Source organism: Salminus brasiliensis, chromosome 24 (assembly GCF_030463535.1).
Source record: "Salminus brasiliensis chromosome 24, fSalBra1.hap2, whole genome shotgun sequence".
NCBI classification, from domain to species: domain Eukaryota; kingdom Metazoa; phylum Chordata; class Actinopteri; order Characiformes; family Bryconidae; genus Salminus; species Salminus brasiliensis.
In genome coordinates, this window is record NC_132901.1 from 26,013,016 (window position 1) to 26,033,565 (window position 20,550).

Genomic DNA, 20,550 nt, shown 5'->3' on the forward strand with positions numbered 1-20,550 from the left:
AATACTGCATAAGATGTTTAGTCCGTGGCTCCACCCCTCAATCTGTTTACTGTTTAGTCCCATCGGCAAGTTAGAGTGCCCCCCATCACATGACCTCCCCAGACTGGGAGGCTTTTGACAATGGAGCCCTGAGGCCTTGCTAGTATCTGAACTGATGACCTCCTCACGCTTGATGAGCAGCAGTTAGACCATAGGGCCGGTGTAGAGCTGTGAAATAACACTACATAAATACTCACACAGTTCTGAGTAAATTCACCCTCCCTTCTTTCTCAGACACAGAAATGGCTACATGGCTTCACAGCTCTAGAGTGGCGTGACTGTCTAACTGCCTGCTTATCAAGAGACTTAGAAGATCATATGTTTAAGTCCCATCAACACCACAGCCCTCCATGGTCAGAGGTCTGAGAATGGGAAAATTCCCCACCAGTGGGAGTTCTAACCTGCAGGTGGAAATAAACAGTAAAACAGACTAAGCCCGATATGGACAAAAGTATTGGGACACCTGCTTATTTGTGGTTTCTTCTGGAGCACCAACCATCAATCCAGATAACACAGTTCCACTGCTCCACAGCTCAAAGCTTGGAGGGTTTTATATCCTTCTAGTCCACACCTATCCTATCCTAGTCCTATTCTATTGGCAGTATGTCTCTACCAGGACTGGACAGGCTGTGTTTGTGCATTTGCACATCTAAGTCAGCAATGGGTGCAACTTAAAGTAGCTGAATGCATTCATTAGACAGGGTGTCTACAAACATTTGGACATATAGAGTGGTTACTGTCTTTGATAATCTCTTGTTAATTTTTGGATCATTGTGAGGCAGCATGGTCATTGTTTGGCCCGGGAAAAAAAACCCTGAAGGCACTGTCACCTTGGTCGGACAGAATGATACTCCTCATGAGTGCCAGTAGCTATTTTTAGCTCACTGCCACTCGCTTTGTCCTGTGTAATATGAAAATGTGTGACCGGTCATCCAACACCACAGAACTGTCTAGGGAAATCAACCTGTCCGATGGTGTAAACCTGAGCTGGAGTGCTATGATTCTGCTTTTGCTTGGTCTAAGACTTGGTTTGGACTGACCAGCGGTAAGTTTCAAATACTGCAATATAGATGTTGCTAAATATGTTCAAATTCTGTAGTTGTAAGGCTTTATTATGCTAATGCTAGCTTTAAAAGCCTCGTAAACCTTGCATTACCAGACCTTATCTAGGGGTCACCTTTCTCTGAGTGCATGCCTAGCCTACTAACGGCCTCACCAGTTTCCTAAATACGCACAAATTACCATTGTATTTATTTTTTATAATGGAATAATTTGGGTTTCATGTTTCTGTAAGCTACAGAAGCTGTAGGTGCACTACCGCATGTAGACCATGCAGCTTGCCAACATTATTTGAGCGCAAACCTCATGAAGAAGTAAAGTTCATAGTGCTATATTGCATGGTTATATTTATTGTTCTTAAAAAATAAATAAATAAATAAATAAATAAAAACACACTTGAGGACACGCAGTGCCACTGATGCAAAGCACCACTATTATAAAGCACCAAAATCTGCCCGAGTACTAATAGCACCCTCTTGTGGAGAATCTTCAACCTGCTAAATATGAGTAAGTTGGTCAATGAGTTAGTTGCAGAACAGGTCAGTTAGTGAGTGATTTGGTCATTTGGTTAAGCAGTGATTGAGTAAGTTGGTCTGGTCAGTTGGTCATATGGTCAATTAGTTAGTTGGTGAGTTGTTGCGTGGCAAAAATAGATATGTTGATATCTGATTAGTTTAGTTGGTTGGTTACTGAGCAAGTTTGATGGCAAGGCAATTAGTTGGGTAGGTAGGTGGGCAGGTGGGTAATTAGTGAATTGGTCAGTTAGTTGGCCTGTTGGTCAGTTAGTTAGTTGGCCAGTTGTTTAGTTTGCTTGGCAGTTTGTCCATTGTTCAGTTACTCATACAGTTAGTCATTTATTTAGTTACTTAGTTGGACAGTTAATCAGTTAGTCAGTTGCCTAGCTGGGCAATTAGTTAGTTAGTTGGCTTGTTAGTTTGCTAGTAGGTCAGTTAATCAGTTAGTTGGCCAGTTGGCCCATTAGGTATTTAATTAGTTTATAGTTAGTTAGTAACTTAGTAGTAGATTGGCCAGTTGGTCAATTAAATATTTAGTTAGTTTATAGTTAACAAGTTAGTAAGTTAGTTAATCAGTCAATTAGTAGGACAGTTAGTCAGTTAATTAAGCAACTTGCCAACTAACTAGCCAGTTGGTTTATCAGTTACTTAGATACTTAGCTGGCCAGATGGTCAGTTAGTTGGTTGGTCAGTTAATTATCAAGTTAGTTATTAATTCCAGCATGGTGTTTTACAGCCATTGTTCTAACAATGCATCAGATACGAATTAATTCTGAATGTCTGTTCTCCATGATGCACATTGCTTTTACATTAACGCATGGTTCCGCCCCAACTAAAGAACCTTTAAGGAAGTTTAAGGACGCTCTTAATGCTGTAAAGCTTCTGGACCAATTAAAACATTTTTACAACACTACATCCAAGCCAAGAACCACTGAAGAACCTTTACTGTTATGGTGTATAGTAAATTATTCTCTCTTCAGACGATGTCTCAGAGGCAAACCAGAGAGACGCAGGAGAAACCCCTATCCCTCCATCAGCGGGTGGCGCTGTTCCAGTCCTCTCCTCCTCCTAGTGAGAGAACCATTGGTGGACGAAAGAAGAGGAAAACAGAGTCCAGCAGTTCGGACTCTTCATCTCACCAAAGATCTCAACCATCTCAAAAAGACAACCCCCCCACTACCCTTAGCAAGGCTCCTCCCACTAAAACAAACAGTCTAACATCATTTGCCATGCCTCCAGACAACTGCCACGGCCAGGAGCTCCGCCCCTTTCTCCTCCCATCCCACAGTGATGCCCTCTTCACTTCATTATGTGGCCTAAAAGAAGAGGGTCTGCTGTTGGACTGCAGCATAGAACTTCCAGGTTCTTCATTCAAAGCTCACCGATTGGTGCTTTCCACTGTCAGTCAGAAGGCAAAGGCGTGGCTGTTTTCTGGGCAAATGGCATTTATGGAGATGAATATATGCAATGCGAAAGAGGGGGAGTGTCCTATAACTCCAGCAGGACTAAAGGCTGTACTGAACTTTGCGTACTGTGGTGCTGTAGATGTTGCCTACACTGAAGGCGAGGATTTGGAGGAGATACTCACGGCCTGCAGGTGTTTAGAGTCCGAACGACTGGCGGAGTTGTACACAGGTGAAGCTCCGCCCAGTGGGACTGTTGAGAGAGGGAGGAGCCTCCAGATGATCAAGAAGCTGTGGGAGAGACGCGTGGGCTGTGACGTCATCATACAAGCCGGAAGTGGAGAGCGCTTCCCTGGTAACGTTCAGCTCTGGTCTGAAAAGGGCTAGGCTAGGGTTCGATTCCCCACCTACACCAATAAAAATCCTTGGGCAAGACTCCTAAAGCTGGGGGCACACTTGAGTTTTGCAGTCCACATAGCTGTGACTTGGGCTGGACTGGAAGCCTTAGGTCCCGTTAGTATACCAGCGCATGTACCTACTAGGGCTGGGCGATATAGTAAAAATACTACGATACTAATATCACAATATTTAAAGCCTTCCATGATACGCAATATTTATCATGATAGATGTGATAAACTATTGACTAAAAACTACTATTCAGATCCCCTCCAGTCTAATTACACTGTTAGTAATGAATCCTGCAGCTGATCAGTGTTTATTAAGCACAAACATCCATCCATCATCACGATAACAAAACTGATCACGATATGATAAGATATCGTCATATTGCCCAGCTCTAGTACCAACTATAAAGTATATCCACCTCATTTTCCATGAAACACTTCTAACTTTGCGTTAGAACATCTGGTGCGAGAGTGGATCCATTGATCTGCACTGTTAAAAGTAGAAGATCGAAGATCCTTGAGGAACTTTTGAAGGTTCTTCAATTTAAAACTGTGGAGGAACCTCGTTAGATGCTTGAAGGTTTCTCAAAGCACCTTAAGGAGGTTCCTCCAACAAAGGAACGTAGATTTTTAAACAGTGTAAAGTACAACTATAGTGGTAATAAACATAAACATGAGTAGAATCCTTGCAAACAACAACAACAACAACACAATATTTAATACAACTAGCAACGTCGTAATCTTGCACACCTAGGTTGGAAATGTGGAAATATGCAATATGCAAAAGTGTTCGATATTGGGGATGGCTATTGCTAGCGGACTAACTGCTATTTACCTTAGTACCAAACCACATACTTTTATGTGTGTATATTAGCTTGCTAGCATAGCATTAGCTATGTGTTTAGCTCCTCTCAGCTCTTGTGAGGAGCTATGAGCTGTAATGAGCTGTTAAATTATGTCGCCCAAAAGCAAAAATTTCGATTGATTAGCAATCCAGTGACATTCGGAAGAAATACGTACACAGAATACGTAGTTTGTTTACCACAGAAAGTGACTAGCATGTATAATCCCTGTAACTCCATTTGATAAGTTGGTTATGTTATTTTCCCTATCTGCTGATCGTGTCATCAAAACTCAGAAGATGATTTTGAGGCGAGTAAAAAAGGTCATGACACCTTAATTTTGTCTTTAAAATAATGAATCATGCTTAATAAGACCAAGGACATGAACGGACACATGTGCCTGTGCCATTTCATACCTTTCCTTTACGTAACCCTCCGTTAACCCTCCGTCCCACTGCCCGCAAGTTAACATTTCTTGCTTCATTGCCATAATAAATTAGCAAACAGGGTGATTGTTCGCGAGTCAGAGGCTCATAAACATCCCGCAATAAAATGAAATCTATAATAAAGCAGGTCGTTTCATTTGCAGCTTCTTGTGAAGCTTGTGAAACACTTGTGATCTTCAGCCGAAGTTGTAAAACTTTAATAATGTTTAGAAAAGGGCGTGTTGGTGAGATCCGTTCATGTGAATTTAATTTTAAAATCAAGGACTGTCTTTCAGTTCTTGGAAATATGAGGATTCGTAAAATGACCTAAGCAATCTGAGACAATAACAAGTGGCTGTTTTTCCAGACCATGTGGTTTCAAAACAAGGCCTTTAGCAGATACTTCTCTCCACTGTTTTACTGTTTACTCAGAAAATATATCCTTAGCTAGTTTGTATAGACTAGAATCCTGAGATCCCCCTTAGCTTAGATTCTACTAAATACAGAAGTCAGTCTGGACACACAGTACTCTACATACTCTACACTCTGCCTATGTACTCTTGGAAGAGGAGGGTCTTGAGCTGTTTGGACACCCAGGGGAAGTTCGTTCCACCACTTGGGTCTGCGATGCTTGTTTTCCGTGGATCTTAACCCCTTCAGACCTATTACCCAATGACATATTTCTGTCTCTAAATCAATAAATACCCTGTAATTGCTGTACTGCTATCTTGGCAACGGAAAACACAGGAGAAGCTCCAATGACTGAAAACAGCCAAGGCAGATGTTCGTCAACAGTCAGATGTTCGTTGCTATCTTGGCAGTGAATTGTCAACACAGGTGCGTGCAGCCCGACACTCGTACACCCCCCCCAGGCTTTACACTACTGAAATAGCAACTGTCAAGGTCAGTCAGACCGCCCCTGGCTCTTAAAGGGATGGTGAGTGACACACTGATTGCTTTATTACTGCACGTGACGCCCAAAAAAACCCACCCATGATTAATTAAGAGCCTTAGTACATCAGTTCCGCATTTTGAGCCGCACAAGGCTAGCAATGCAATATACTATAATATGTGATCCACGCATTGTCCACACAGCCCATCGCATTATCCTTGCTGCTGGAGGGGACTACTTCCGGGCCCTCCTTTGCGGAGGGTTACGCGAGTCGGAAGAGGAGGTGGTCTGTCTGCGAGGCGTCGAAGCCCCGGTGCTGCGGTCACTGCTCTACTTCATCTACTCTGGACAGCTGAACCTGGGCTGGGCCAATGTGTGGGAGCTCACGGAAGCAGCGATGCAGTTTCAGCTGCAGGGGGCGCTCACCCTCTGCCTAAACTTCATACAGGATCGCATGGACGAAGGCTCATGTTTGGACGCGCTGTCTCTGGCTGAGGCTTATGGGCTGGAGCAGCTTGGTAGGGTGGCGGAGGACTACATCTTAGCCCACTTCCAGAGGGTCTCCGAGGGAGAGAAGTTCAAGGATCTCCCCTGCCTTCACCTGGAACGTCTGCTGGAGAGGGATGCGCTGAGCGCAGACAGTGAGGTGAGGTCTGAAAATGAAGCTTTTGAAATAGAATGATCTACCAGTTTATTAGGTACACCATATGTACACCACCTCATCCTAAAAGTACTGGATGGAGCACCACCATCCATCACGCCAGAGAACACTGCTCAATGCTGGGGGGATTTATATCCCTCTACTAGCCCACGCCTGGCATTAGGCAGCATGGTGCCAATACATTTATGTTTATCTGCTCTAGAGAGTCCTATTCTATTGGCAGTTCTTCTCTACAGGGACTAGACAACCTGTCTGTGTGCACATTTGCTCATCTGTGTCAGCAATAGGTGCAACCTGAAGTACCTGAATGCATCCATTAGAAGGGATGTCCACAAACATTTGGACACCGTGTACATAGAAAGCAGTTCTTGGGTATTTTGGGTCCTCCTGTACTGCAGACATCCAGATTCTCACCAGTATAACCACTGTGGCTCTTCATAAGGTCATTTACCCTCCCTGCTTCTCACTCACCATCTTTTTAGGTGGAGGTGTTCAGAGCAGTAGTGACGTGGGTGGAGGAGGACAACGCCCGGAGGTTGAGCAGTCTCCCAGGACTTCTCCAGAGGATCCGCTTTCCTCTAATGACCCCACACGAGCTGATGGAGGTACAGCCGTAATGGGATCCCAACTGGGTGATTGTTTTTAACCCAACGTTCTTGTCAAAACATTATGACCAGTATGACCACTCACAGAAGAACAATGGGATGTATAGGGTGGGATGAGTGGGCTTGAGCATCATCAAAACAGCAAGGCTAGTGGCAGGCTCCACAAGACCAGCGACAGGGTGTTAGGCACCCAAGGCTCACCCAAGGATCTGTGAGGGCACTGAAGGCAATCCCATGTTGGCTGAACTAGCAGAAGAGCTACTGCAGAACAGTGGACACCTAACCAGACCCCTAGGGCCCTCTGTTTTTGTGCCAGATACCACAGAACACCTTATAGAGGAGGTCCAACAGCATTTAAGGCTGGTGGTCATAATGTTTTAGCTCATTCTGGTGTACTGGTGCATCATTGCAAAGGCAAAATAGGGATTACGCCTGATGGATGAGAACTTCCAAGTATCCTGTCTTTGTGTTTCCACTGGCCTTTCCTTTTCTCCTCCAGGTGCAGGGCAGCAGACTGCTAAATAGGAGCTTGGAAGGAAGAGCAGCTTTGGACACAGTGAGGAAGCTTCTAGAAGGAAAGCAGAGGGTAGACTACAAACCACGCACCCCCAATCAGGTAGCAAACAAAGTCTCAGACTTCTCAGATTCTCACAATAATATTTAGGTTCCAATCTGTCCAAAAGTTCATGGACACCCCTCTTAATGAATGCATTCGGAGACTTTAAGTTGCACCCATTGCTGACCCAGCTTATCTAGTCCTAATAGAATCGGACTCTCTGGAGCAGATTGAGCTGTGAAGCAGCTCTGGAATGATGAATGGTGCCATCCAATACTTTTGGGTTGAGTTGGGGATCCAACATCCTGACCTCATTAACTCTCTTAAGGCCCTTGTTGCTGATTGCAAGCAAATGAGCAGGTGTCCCAATACTTTTGTCCATATAGTGCAAGATGAATACCAGTTGAATACCAAATAACCACTATCCCAGACATCTGTTACAAGAAAACCATTATTTTCTTCGTCTGGTCCTAATGTTTTGGCTCACCGGTGTGATAGCTGTGTGTTTCGGTCCGGCAGGTCTTAGTGCTGGTAGGAGGGGACAGCGTGAACGAGAACTTCGAGCGACGGGAGCCTAACCACTGTCTGTGGTTCGCTCGGCGCTTCCTGCGTGGAGAGGGGCTCATTCGTACAGTAGAGTGGGAGCCGCTGGCTCGGCTACCAGAGCCCTCCAGACTCCGGCACTCGGTGTGCGTGCTTAATAATATGCTCTACATCCTGGGGGGCCGCAAGTACTACGGGAAACTGGACATACTGAAGTCTGCAGTGAGGTAATGCTATATGTGTGCTCTAGATTTTACTCAAGGCCCCCTTGTGGGGACCTGGAAAATGAGGCCTTCTCTTTAAAACAGAGCCAGATCTGGTTTCTACATATCTAGGAATGTACAGATCAGTGGAAAAATCAGCCATAAAGACAAGGAGGCCAATATAATCTAGTGACTGCATGTTTTCAGGTTCGACCCTACCCAGTGTAAATGGGAGTGTTTGCCAGATATGGCCAGTCCCAGAGACTACTTTGCTGCTGTGTGCTGTGGGGGCAAAGTGTTTGTCCTGGGCGGCAACCATGATGACATGACCTGCCTGGACTCGGTGGAGTACTACACACCTGAGGACAACACCTGGAGGTACGCTGTCAGAACTGCCCACTGGCTGTATGTTTTTTAAAGGAATATGTGGAGTTGATAGCCATGGACGGGTCTTTTGTAAAGGGGTCCCTAGAATGGAGAACTGGGTTTATCTTGGTATGGTTGAAAAGTGAGACTTCAGTACATGGAAGCATCAAACTTTGAAGCTCAAACACTCAAATGCTGATGTTCCTCCTTTAAAAGAACATCCAAAGGAGCTGTAAGAAAACAGGCCGATTCCAAAACCTCAAAACTGTTACATCACAGTTTCGACGCCTTATATTTACACCCCCAACATTTACTTAAACTCTGTTCACGAGAGAAGCCCAGGTCAAAGCTGGTGAAGCAGTAAAACGCAGTAGTGACCTCAGGAGATCACCTTCAGACTCTGCTCGTTATGGGAATTTGGGCTCCCACAGGGACCAGGCCTGGCTTTCCAGCTCCAAACTGGAGCTAAACACACATTAAAGGGACTTGAGAAAGCCAAACCTGGGCAATGTTAAATGCTAGGCTAAAAGCTAACCAGCTACAATCTCTTCAGCTTGGTAACAGCACATCACGCTGAGAGGGACAGCAGAAGTCTCCGGTAAGACTCTGAAAAAAAATTTGAGTGCTTTTATTTTGGTGTTAAAATTATGCTGTAATATGTGGCTTCTATGAGCCATCGCCAGTGTTATAAACCGGCCAATCAGAGCAGAGCTTATCGCTAGAAGCGTTCCTTAAAAGAATAATCAGTGTGTTTCATGCAGAGGTAAAATAACAGGGTGGTAAACAAGGTTGTTAAATGATGTCTAAGCATTTTTAGCCCCAACCAAACGGTCCCAGCAATCTCCATGTATATTTCTTCTCTCTGATAGGCTGGCTCATCCCTTAGACACACCCCTCTGTGGCCATGCCGCCGCGGTGCTGGACGGAGAGATTTTTGTGTCGGGTGGTTGTGACTCTCGTCTCCGCTGCCTTCCTTCGTTATGGCACTACGACCCCGTCTACGGCTGCTCGAGTCGCGCTCCCATGGCACGGGGGGCCGGCCGTGCAGGTCACGTGATGCTGACTGTAGGGAACCAACTGGTGGTGGCCGGGGGCCTGCAGCCCATGTGGGTGGGGTTTGGGGATCAGTTGCAGTGCGAGGCATATGACCTGCTCAGAAATACTTGGACACCCCTCCCGCTCCTGCCTCGGCCTCACCTGTCCCCTGCCGCCACCTGTCTGGACGGACAGCTGTACGTCTTGGGTGGGTCTTCAGCGGATTCTGCACGAGATACGCCGTGGGTTCATCGCTATGATCCTCGGGAAAACTGCTGGGACAAACTGGGAATGATGCCTCGGCCGTACGCTGACCTTGCGGCATGCGCCCTACAGATACCCATAAGTTTAAGGGGTTAAAGCAGTGGTTCGGTCAACTGGTACACTAGATACTAGATACACTATATGTCCAAATGTTTGTGGACACCCCTTCTAATAAATGCATTCTGCTACTTTTAAGCCAGACAAACAGCTTGTCTAGCCACTGTAGGGAAGTCCTGCCAATAAAATAGGACCTATTGGCACCATGCTGCCTAATACCAGGCTACCAGGCTGGACTAGTAGAGGGGTATAAAGCCCCCCAGCATGGAGCTGTGGAGCAGTGGAAGAACTGTGTTCTCTGAAATGATGGTGGTGGAGCTCCATCCAGTACTTTTGGGATGAGTTGAGAAGGGGGTTGGGGATGATAAGGTGGGGTGGTGATCATCATCCAACATCCTGACCTCACTGATGCTCTTGTTGCTGAATGCAATCAAATCCTCACAGCAGTGCTCCTCCTCCAAAAGCTAGTAGAATGCCTTGTTCCCTGGACAGTAGAGACAGTTACAGAAGCAGGATCAACTCTTTGTTTAATGCCCTTGATTTCAGAAGAAACAATGAATGAGCAGGTGTCCCAATACTTTTGTCAATATAGTGTAGAAAAGTAATTCTGGAGAAAAGGGAGTTTGATCCATGGTGTTGCCACAGCTATCTGTTTCTGGGAGTTTTTCTCTCCGGGTGGGTAGGATGGGGAATAGTATTTAAAGTACATTTATTTAATTACTTATAGTAATTAATAAATTTATTTTTAATAAATGGAACAAATAAGACAAATGCAGTTAGTCAAAATAATTAATCAAATCAATCACGATTCATAGTTTTAACTGGTGACCTTAAATTTGTGTTAATCAATAATATAAATATTAAATATAATATAATAATATATTATAAATATCTAAAATCTTTATGAACTTTATAAACTAAAAAAGTATTATTAGTATACACACAAGTAGACCACCCGCCCCCCCCCCCCCCCCCCCCCGTGCCACCACAGCAGCTCCGACCTGTCAAGGCATGGACTCCACTAGACCTCTGAAGGTGTCCTGTGGTATCTGGAACCACCAAGCCTTCATCAGCAGGTCCTTTAAGTCCTGCAAGTTGGGAGGTGGGTGGAGCCTCCACAAGCATTAATGAGACTTGCCCATGACCCTGACATCGACTCACCGGTTGCCCTTTCCTGGAGCACTTTTGGTAGCTACTGACCACAGCATACCGGGACAGGAACAAGCCCTGCCTGTTGGTTCGGAGATGTTCTGACCCAGTCATCGTCTAGAACATCACAGTTTGCTTCTCGTCAAGGCGTCTCAAATTCTTTCACTTGCCCATTGTTCTTGCTTCAACACCTCCATGACCTTCATCACCTTCTTCAGGAACTGGCTGTTCTCTCACTGCCCAATATATCCAACCCTTGGCAGGAGCCACTGGACCACTGGAAAAATGTTGTTCACGTCACCAGTCAGTGGTTTTAATGTTACGGCTGGTTGGTGTTTTTTTTTTTTTTTTTTTTTTTTTTAGAGACAGGCTCTGGACAGAAAAGTGGACGGACACTGATCAGTACATAATGATACATATTTATTGAAGTACTGTAGAGATATACAGTCACCATTTCAACAGAAAATATTCACCTACACTTAATATGAAGCACATTTATACAATTACACATTCATATCCAAATGTTGTTGTTGTTGTTGTTTTTTCGTAAAGAACAGCATGATTATCTCCCGCTTCTGTAAGAGTGTGCATTTCTTATTTTTTTTTTTTTAAAGAGCTGTAAGCTACTTCCTCCAATCTCCATTCTCAATGAAGCCAATGAGAACTGCAGAAACCGATGGAATATGTTGAAGGAATATTTGCAAGACGTAATTTAACGCAACAGGGCGGAGCTGGGAAACAGAGAGACTGGTCTATAATTGCACATGCCTGGTGATAAATAAATAAATAAATAAATAAATAAATAAAAGAGTGAAAACATGATGAAGGAAAGCTGGACGCTCGTATTCAGCTCAGCTTCAAAACAAGACATTTCAAGACTGCATAGAAAACTTTGGTGTTAAAAACGTCCGAAACTCTCCAGCCATGCATCGTTCAGGGCCACTCAGTTTAGAATTGAGCCCAGTTGTTTTGTCCTGATCCAGTCCAGACACTTCAACATGATGGACAGCTGATCTCCATCTGATCTTTGTGTTCTGAGTGAAAACACAGCTTGTTCTGGGACGGTCAGGGAGTGAACCCAGGTGCAGAACAGTGGCTGCGTCCAGAAACTTTTGCTACTCCTCCTTCTCCTTTCCTACCCCGGAAGAAGGTGGAGGAATGGAGGAGAGGAGCAGTAATTGGGGGAATGGGACAGCTGATCCCTTTTAGATATGATGTTGACCACTGATAAACTGAGCCAATCACAACACTCGCTTTCAGCACACCCCTAGTACTGCCCAGCCAATCACAGCTGTTGCATTGAGCAGCACATTTACTACAATTCTGTCCATTGTGAATGAAAGAGATACAGGGAACAGTATAATCTAAATATAATAATATAAAATATATAATATAATAAATTATAATTTATAAAGTTTATATATTATAATATATAATTTGATAAAGTTTTACTGAACGTACAGAACTTGTAAACTTGATTGTAAATAAAGCACATATAAGCTCAGTTCCAGTAGCTATATAAGCCAGGTGAAAATCAGCAGAGGAGCATAATTAATTTAATTGATATTATTGCTGTACTGCTCATTGTATTATATAAGGAACCTAGTTAATAAATACGTTTATGACTTGTGTTATGATATTTGTGTGTTGCCTTCTCCATTTTCCCGTGGTCTCTGGGGGTGCTCGCAGTGACGTCACCCCAAAATCTTTAAAAGATGCAAGACGGCGCCACAAAGTCAGATCCCAGGTCACGAAGGAGAGGAGGAGGACCGGTAGGAAAAGGCAGTAACTTTTGGGGTTTCTGGACGCAGCCAGTGTCCTAAGTGATGTGGTTGGTCGGTCGGTCCATGGCTCAGTTACACCAGGAATGGGCCAAAATTCCTGCCAACTATTGTGAGAAGCTTGTGAAAGGATATCCAAAACATTTGACCCAAGTCATACAGTTTAAGGGCAATGGTAGCAAATACTAATGATATGTATTTAAACTTTTATAAGTAATAAAAATTGCCTTCAAAAAATCCCTCTCTCATTATTCTGGCAAATAGAAATAATTTTGGTAATCCTAATCCTAATCCTAATCCTAATTCACCTAATACAGGAAAAGTTTCTTCTGATTTCATGTCAGACAGTGAGAAAAAAATGCATATGTGTCTTTTTATATAGTGTATGTAAACGTCTGGTTTTAACTATATATATATATATATATTGGTTTTGGTGGCACGTCATTCATGGCAAACCACATTTGGGTCCAAATGTGAATAATTTGAAATTATGGGTTTTCATTCCCTACTGTTATACAGTTCCACACTGCAGATGTTCGGACCTATTTGTGAACTTCTGAGAACGTGCCGTTCTGCTGCAGGCTGTGGATGGTGTTGACAAAACCAGAGAAACAAAGGATCAGTGGTGGATCAGGCTTTAATACAGCCGATTAAAAACCTGACTGAACTGGATCAGGACATTCTTTTGTACAAGGCAGTTACACACCGAACGTGAGGTGAAGAAATGAGAAAATGTCAAATATCCTGTACTAACCAGACCTGTCGTGACGTTTGAGGACAGTTCGCCATGTTGTTCAGCCCACCAATGGAAACTGAATGGAAGTCTTTAATGTAATTGAAAATAGAAGTACTTTATTGATCCCAAAGGAAATGGTAGACTCAACCCCTAGACCACAGCAGTGAGAGTGCCGAATTCTAGCCAGTGGACCTCCAGGGAAGCATGCTAAGATACCATTCGAAATCATTTCCTCCTCACAAAACAATCCTACAATGACATCAAAAGGCTTCTTTCCATTTTGGAACAATAGCTGAATCGTCTGAACAGATGAATAAAACCTTCCTGTCTGCTCTCCCTGATTTTGCCTGATCCATTTGGATCCACCTACTAGTCAGCTCTTCCAACACTGACTGAGGCTGCAAAATCCAACTAACAGGTCCTTCACATGGTTCTTTGAGTGACTTATATTTAAGAACCACTTTTAATTCCATCAAGATCCATGTTTGTAATAAAGACATGTCAATATAAAGAACCTTTAAATTGGTAGAACCTTCACAGTAAGAGATAGTTCTTTAGACCTCTAAAACATTCTTCACACTCACACTTTTCTATTACAAACATGGATTTATGCAACCAAAAGTGGCTCATTTATTGTGGAGGAACCGTCAAGGAACCTTTTTCTTCTAAAAGAAGAAGTTTCAAATTGAGAAACCTCCAAATGTTCCTATACGAAACACTGCAGGACCAGAGTTGTGCACCCATGTTCAACCATCATTCACTCAAAGAACCATTTGAAGAATTTTGAGTGTTCAAATGTGTGAAAAATAAATAAATAAATGCTGGTCGGTGTGTAAAGGCCTTCAGGACATCGATCGATGGTAAAACTGTACAGATATAAGTATGTAAATATGGTCGTGCCAATGGTAGCGTTAATGATTCAGTCCAGCAACACATAATGTTGCTTCCCCCTAAACTGATAACCATCACATTGAAATAAGAACACTTTGGTGATATTGATAGATGAGCTTCAGTGGACTCTTCATTAATGCAGCATTGAGAATGAAGCACTTTCCCTTTATTTGCATTTTTCATTTTAAAATTACAGAACAGACTGACGCCTCCTTTTCACCCCCTTCTCTGATCCTTTCCCATTCACTTACTGTTGTTTTAAGAGCCTATTAAAGAGATCAGCTGAGCACTTTAGTCTGTGTATCATCGAGCAGAGCTGTGGGCTATTTATAAGCCCACTCAAGTACGGAGCTAACTATTAATCAGTATCACAGCATTAGACCTGTTCTTATACAATTCTACAGTGATCCAAAAATCTGAGGTGCATCTATTCTGTATTCTGTCTTAATTGAATACAAATTTTTATTACAATTCATAAGAGGGAGTGTTTGGTACAGGAAACTGTTAAATTTGAGTGTTTGGTACGTCCATATGTTAAAGAGTTTGGTATGTCCAAACGTTAAATTAAAGTGTTTGGTACGTCCAACTGTTATATTTGAATGTTTGGTACGCCCATATGTTAAATTAGAGGGTTTGGTATGTCCAACTGTTAAATTTGAGGGTTTGGTACACCAAAGTGTTCAATTTGAGGGTTTGGTACGCCCATATGTTAAATTAGAGGGTTTGGTATGTCCAACTGTTATATTTGAATGTTTGGTACGCCCATATGTTAAATTAGAGGGTTTGGTACGTCCAACTGTTAAATTTGAATGTTTGGTACGCCCATATGTTAAATTACAGGGTTTGGTACGTCCAACTGTTAAATTTGAATGTTTGGTACGCCCATATGTTAAATTAGAGGGTTTGGTACGTCCAACTGTTAAATTTGAATGTTTGGTACGCCCATATGTTAAATTACAGGGTTTGGTATGTCCAACTGTTAAATTTGAATGTTTGGTACGTCCAACTGTTAAATTTGATGGTTTGGTACGTCCAACTGTTAAATTAGAGGGTTTGGTACGTCCAACTGTTAAATTAGAGGGTTTGGTATGTTCAACTGTTAAATTTGAGGGTTTGGTACACCAAAGTGTTAAATTTGAGGGTTTGGTCTGTCCAGCTGTTAAATTTGAGGGTTTGGTATGTCCAAATATTACATTTGAATGTCTGGTATGTTCAAATATTAAATTAGAGCTCTTGGTACATCCAAATATTAAATTTGAGCTCTTTATTAGAGCGTTTGGTATGTCCATAAGTTTGGAACAGTTTTGGAAGAGTTTGGTACATCTAAATGATAAATTAGAGTGCTTGGTACTTTCATATGTTTAATTAAAGTGTTTGGTATGTCCAAATGTTACATTTGAGTGTTTGGTTTGTTGAAATATTACATTTTAGTGTTTGCTATGCCCATATGTTAAATTTAAGCATTTGGTACATCCAAAAGTTACATTTGAGGGTTTTGCACATTCATATGTTAAATCTGAGTGTTTGGTGTTTCCGAGTGTTAAATCTGAGAGTTTGGTACTTCTAAATGTTTGCTATGTCCAAATATTACATATTTGAGAGAGTTTTGTGTGTCCAATTGCTGCATGGACTCCAGATGTTTGTGTAAAAGCCACTACTGAGCAGATAAGATCCATAAGATCAGATATGAATTGTCTGAATGAGCTTCATACAAAGGCCTTCGCACAGTCAAATCCACATATCTGCTTAAAATTTAAGATTGACCATGAAACTTCATAAATTTGACTAATTATTAAATCAATTCTAAAAATCTGTTTATTTAGGTTTGAACAAACAAAAATAATAAAAAAACTTTAGATTTTTAGTTCAGACTTTTGGACCCTGTTTCTCTTCTGTTTGTTATTGTATCCCTGATTATGGTGCCAGAAAAGACTTTTAATATGTAGAATTACTAGTAGATGTATTTGAATCCAGCGGCTGTTTACTCTACTGATAAACTCTCCAGTTCAATACACCTTCTTAACAGTAGAAAAGCATGCCCCTCCCCCAGATAATTATCCTTAATGTGACAGAGCAATACGACAGAGCAGTAAGATGATATTCATACACTCAGTCTTGTAAACAGGTTCATACATGACTGCAAAAACATGATGGCCAAATGTATGTGGACACTCCTTCTAACAGGCCACATCCTGAAAAGTGACCATTTACTTTTGGCCGTGCAGTCTGTTTAGCCTCTCTGCTAGTAAAAGGACTTGGAGGAACATAAAAATCTTGAGGAGGATGCATTCTTCTATATCAGTTGTGAAAATGACTGGAAGTAAACAAGAAACTTGCAAAAATAGTTCAAATAGTGCCTTGAATTGTAGGACAACTTGGCTTAGAGTAGCTCCCCAACATGTGGCAATCATAATAATCATAATAATAATAATAATAATAATAATCTTACAGACCTTCAAACTTAAGCACTAACTTGTCATTGTTGGTCGTCAATAGTTCGTTTACACTCACTGAGCACATTATTAGGAACACCTTATTCTGGTGGAGGTGGTGTAATGGTGTGGGGAATGTTTGTGATAATGGCTGAGCACACTTTGGATTCAATAATACACTATATGTCCAAAAGTTTGTGGACACCCCTTCTAATGAAAGTATTCAGCTACTTTAAGCTGCACCCATTGCTGACGCAGATGTGCAAATGCACACACACACACAGCTTGTCTAATCCCTGTTTAAAAAACATGCTGCCTAATGGCGTGGGCTAGAGGGGTATAAAACCCCCCAGCATTGAGCTGTGGAGCAGTGGAAGGACTGTGTTCTCTGGAAAGATGGATGGTGGAGTTCCATCAGTACTTTTTTTGATGGGCTGGGATGAGTTGGGAATGATGAGGTGGGGTGGCGATCAATCATCCAACATCCTGAGCTCATTAACAATGCTCTTGTCACTGAATGCAATCAAATCCTCACAGCAATGCTCCTTCAAAATCTAGTAGAAAGCCTTCTTCCCTGAACAGTAGAGACAGTTACTCCAACAAAAGCAGGATCTACTCTTTTAATACCCTTGATTTCAGAAGAAACAATAAATGAGCAGGTGTCCCAATACTTCTGTCCATATAGAGGACCAATCAATCCTCAGGCTACTGAACAGTCTCGAACTGATTTCATTAAACATGAAATGTGCTGGTTCTTCCCAGACACCAGATATGAATCCAGAAGTACATATTTGGGATGCGGTAGAAGGGAAAATTCATGACACCAGGAACTGAAGCTGGTTTGAGAGCAAAAGGAGGGCTTTTAGAACAGTGTTCCTAATAAAGTGCCCAGTGATTGTATATGTCAGGTCAACTGAAAGAAAGACTGGACGTTTTTAGGTCTTCTGCTTGTGTCACTAAGCACTATGCTCCTCTCACAGCCTTTAAAATCGGATGCCTTTTAGAATGACAAGAACTTAGGATGGCTACAGCTATGATGGTGTGTTTTGACGGGTGCTTTGCAATTGTGCATTCTGTACTCAATTCCAGGCAATTCGCTCATTACAGCATATTTTATGAAGTGCAATAATTAATCATATCGGTTCTCATGTCCAAAAACCTTGTATCTCCAAACTGGCAACTTTACAGGAGAAAGAAAAAAAATCACCCCTTAGGTCAGGGGTGGGCAAGAGGAACAGGGGTCCAGCACAGTTTGCTGATCTCCCTGTTCTAACTTGACTTCACTTACTTAACCTTAAGATGGGCAGTAACCCAGTCCTCACTGCCTTAGATCATGTATGTATTTCACTCTCATAACTACAGAACTGCCATAATTAACATTTAACTAACAGTTTTACAGGCCCTAAAATAGAACCCTGTGGGACTCCAGAAGATTTGGCTAAACCAAACAGTTTCTAAATACTTCGCAAAAGCTTCTGCATTAGGGTTAATAACATGGCTTCACAGACAGGGATTAAACCTAGTTCTAGACTATTTATTAGTCTTGGACTATTTGTAGTCCAAGACTAGGCTTAATATCTGTCTGGAAAAATGACCCAGAGTGTTTAATGGATTAACTTTCAAAAAATGTTATGATATAAATGTTATAATTTTAGTGTCTGGTATGAGTTTTGTGTGTCCAATTGCTGCATGGACTCCAAATGTTTGTGTAAAAGCCAATACTGAGCAGATAAGATCCATAAGATCAGATTTGAATTGTCTCAGTGAGCTTCATACAAAGGCCTTAGCACTTTTTGACTTAGTCAAATCCACAAATCTGCTTAAATTTTAAGATTTACCTTAAAATAGTTCATAACTTTGACTAATTATTAATTTCATTCTAAAAAATCTGTGATTGGTACACACACAGAGCGTTCAATGGATTAACTTTCAAAGATATTTGAAGATTTCATGTTATGTTTCAGTTATTTTATATCATGACGTCACTTTGGAGCATTTCCATTGGTCCATTCATCATGAAACAGTAACACCATGTAAAGAACAACCACCAGATTTATATCATGTCAAAATGCCAAAAGCTCCAAAATGGAGATACAAGGTTTTTGCATGAGTGACACCATGTAGTTCATCATATCTAGGAGTGATGCACGATTTACAAGCATGAATTAATTGCACGTTATTTTGAACTACCACAGATAAAAGTGGACCAATATCATAAATGTATATATATGCATAGTTCACAACAATTATATCACAAATTCAACAACGGGACCTCATCAGTCTATAGCACCAGAGCATTAGAACACTTACTGAATCTAAGAGACTGAGACACACGTGAAAAGGCACTTATGTTTGGTGATTATAATCCGAAAGCATAAAAGTGGAAAGCCAACAGTAAACATTACTCCCAAACACACACACACACACACACACACACACACACTCAGACTCGTACGTAAACACACAAACGAAATATTGGCAATCTGAACTTCAGTTAGAACAGATCACACTGTAAACGTAAGTATTTACCTCTGAGGTGAGCTTTCACTCCACTGTAGAATCCCCACTAATAATCCCGCTCCCAAAACATGGATCTAAAACATTAGTCCCACATTCTCACTCTCCTTAAGAAGTCCTGCGGAGTGCAGCCATGTCCTGAACAGTGCAGAAGCCAGGGGGCGCTACCGTCTTCCGAATGTGGAGTCAAAGACATTTCCATACAAACACACTGCAAGAAAACACACGACAGTGTATCAAGCAGGAAGCAGCTGATTACTATACACACATTAATATACACAACATGTCCAAATGTTTGTGGACACCCCTTCTAAAGAATGCATTCAGCTACTTTATGTTGCATCCATTGCTGACACAGATGTGCAAATGCACACAAACACACACAGCTTGTCTAGTCCCTGTAGAGAAGTACTGCCAATAGAATAGGACTCTGTGGAGGAGATTAGAGTCAACATCAACCTATTGGCACCTATTGGTAGAGGGGTGTAAAGCCCCCCAGCGTTGAGCTGTGGAGCGGTTGAAGAACTGCGTTCTCTGGAACGATGGATGGTGCCTCGTTCAATACTTTTAGGGATCATGAGGTGGGGTGATGATCATCCATCATCCTTACCTGACCTCACTAATGCTCTTGGCGCTAACTGCAATCAAATCCTCACAGCAATGCTGCTTAAAAATCTAGCAGAAAGCCTTCTTCTCTGGACAGTAGAGACAGTTACTCCAACAAAGGCAGGATTGACTCTTTTTAATCCCCTTTGATTTCAGAAGAACATAATATATAATAAATGAACAGGTGTCCCAATACTTTTGTCTACATGGTGTTGCTAGGTAAATCAGAACAGACGATTTCGCTCAATCATGAAATGGTAAATTTCAGTGGAAGTCAATGAAAGCATTACTGTTTTTAATTACAATTTTGACACATTTTGACACAATATGGATATAAATTGCATATGTTCTAATAATGAACATTTCAACATATTTCTATCATACCTGCAATCGTCACCTCCAGTGCTGATCACAAATTTATCGTCGTACGAGAAGCGGATGTTGGTCACATGTGCAGAATGACCGAAGAACCTCTTGTGTTTGGCCTGGGGTCGAGAGAAACCACACAGAAATTATTATTAAGGGGGTATTAGCCCCCTTAAGACTGGCCAAGTGTACCTTTACCACTG

General features: G+C 42.0%; 2 protein-coding genes across 4 annotated transcripts in view; one reads left to right on the forward strand and one right to left on the reverse strand.

Moving 5' to 3' along the window:
- Positions 1 to 991: 991 nt before the first annotated feature.
- Positions 992 to 10,087, forward strand: LOC140546965 (kelch-like protein 22). Its single transcript, XM_072670444.1, has 8 exons — positions 992 to 1,084; positions 2,594 to 3,371; positions 5,783 to 6,225; positions 6,723 to 6,845; positions 7,345 to 7,461; positions 7,921 to 8,171; positions 8,355 to 8,525; positions 9,383 to 10,087. Exons 2-8 carry the CDS (start codon positions 2,597 to 2,599, stop codon positions 9,906 to 9,908), a joined length of 2,406 nt encoding a protein of 801 aa, XP_072526545.1. The 5' UTR covers positions 992 to 1,084; positions 2,594 to 2,596; the 3' UTR covers positions 9,909 to 10,087.
- Positions 10,088 to 11,470: 1,383 nt separating this feature from the next.
- The window catches only part of LOC140546384 (echinoderm microtubule-associated protein-like 6), an 82,920-nt gene continuing 73,840 nt past the window's right edge, over positions 11,471 to 20,550 (reverse strand). For all 3 annotated transcript variants that reach the window (XM_072669584.1, XM_072669585.1, XM_072669583.1), the window contains 2 exons: positions 20,366 to 20,466; positions 11,471 to 19,586 (listed from right to left, as the gene is read on the reverse strand). In XM_072669584.1, the coding sequence (XP_072525685.1) occupies positions 19,562 to 19,586; positions 20,366 to 20,466 (126 nt within the window). In that variant the 3' untranslated portion in view covers positions 11,471 to 19,561. The remainder of the gene's footprint in view (positions 19,587 to 20,365; positions 20,467 to 20,550) is intronic.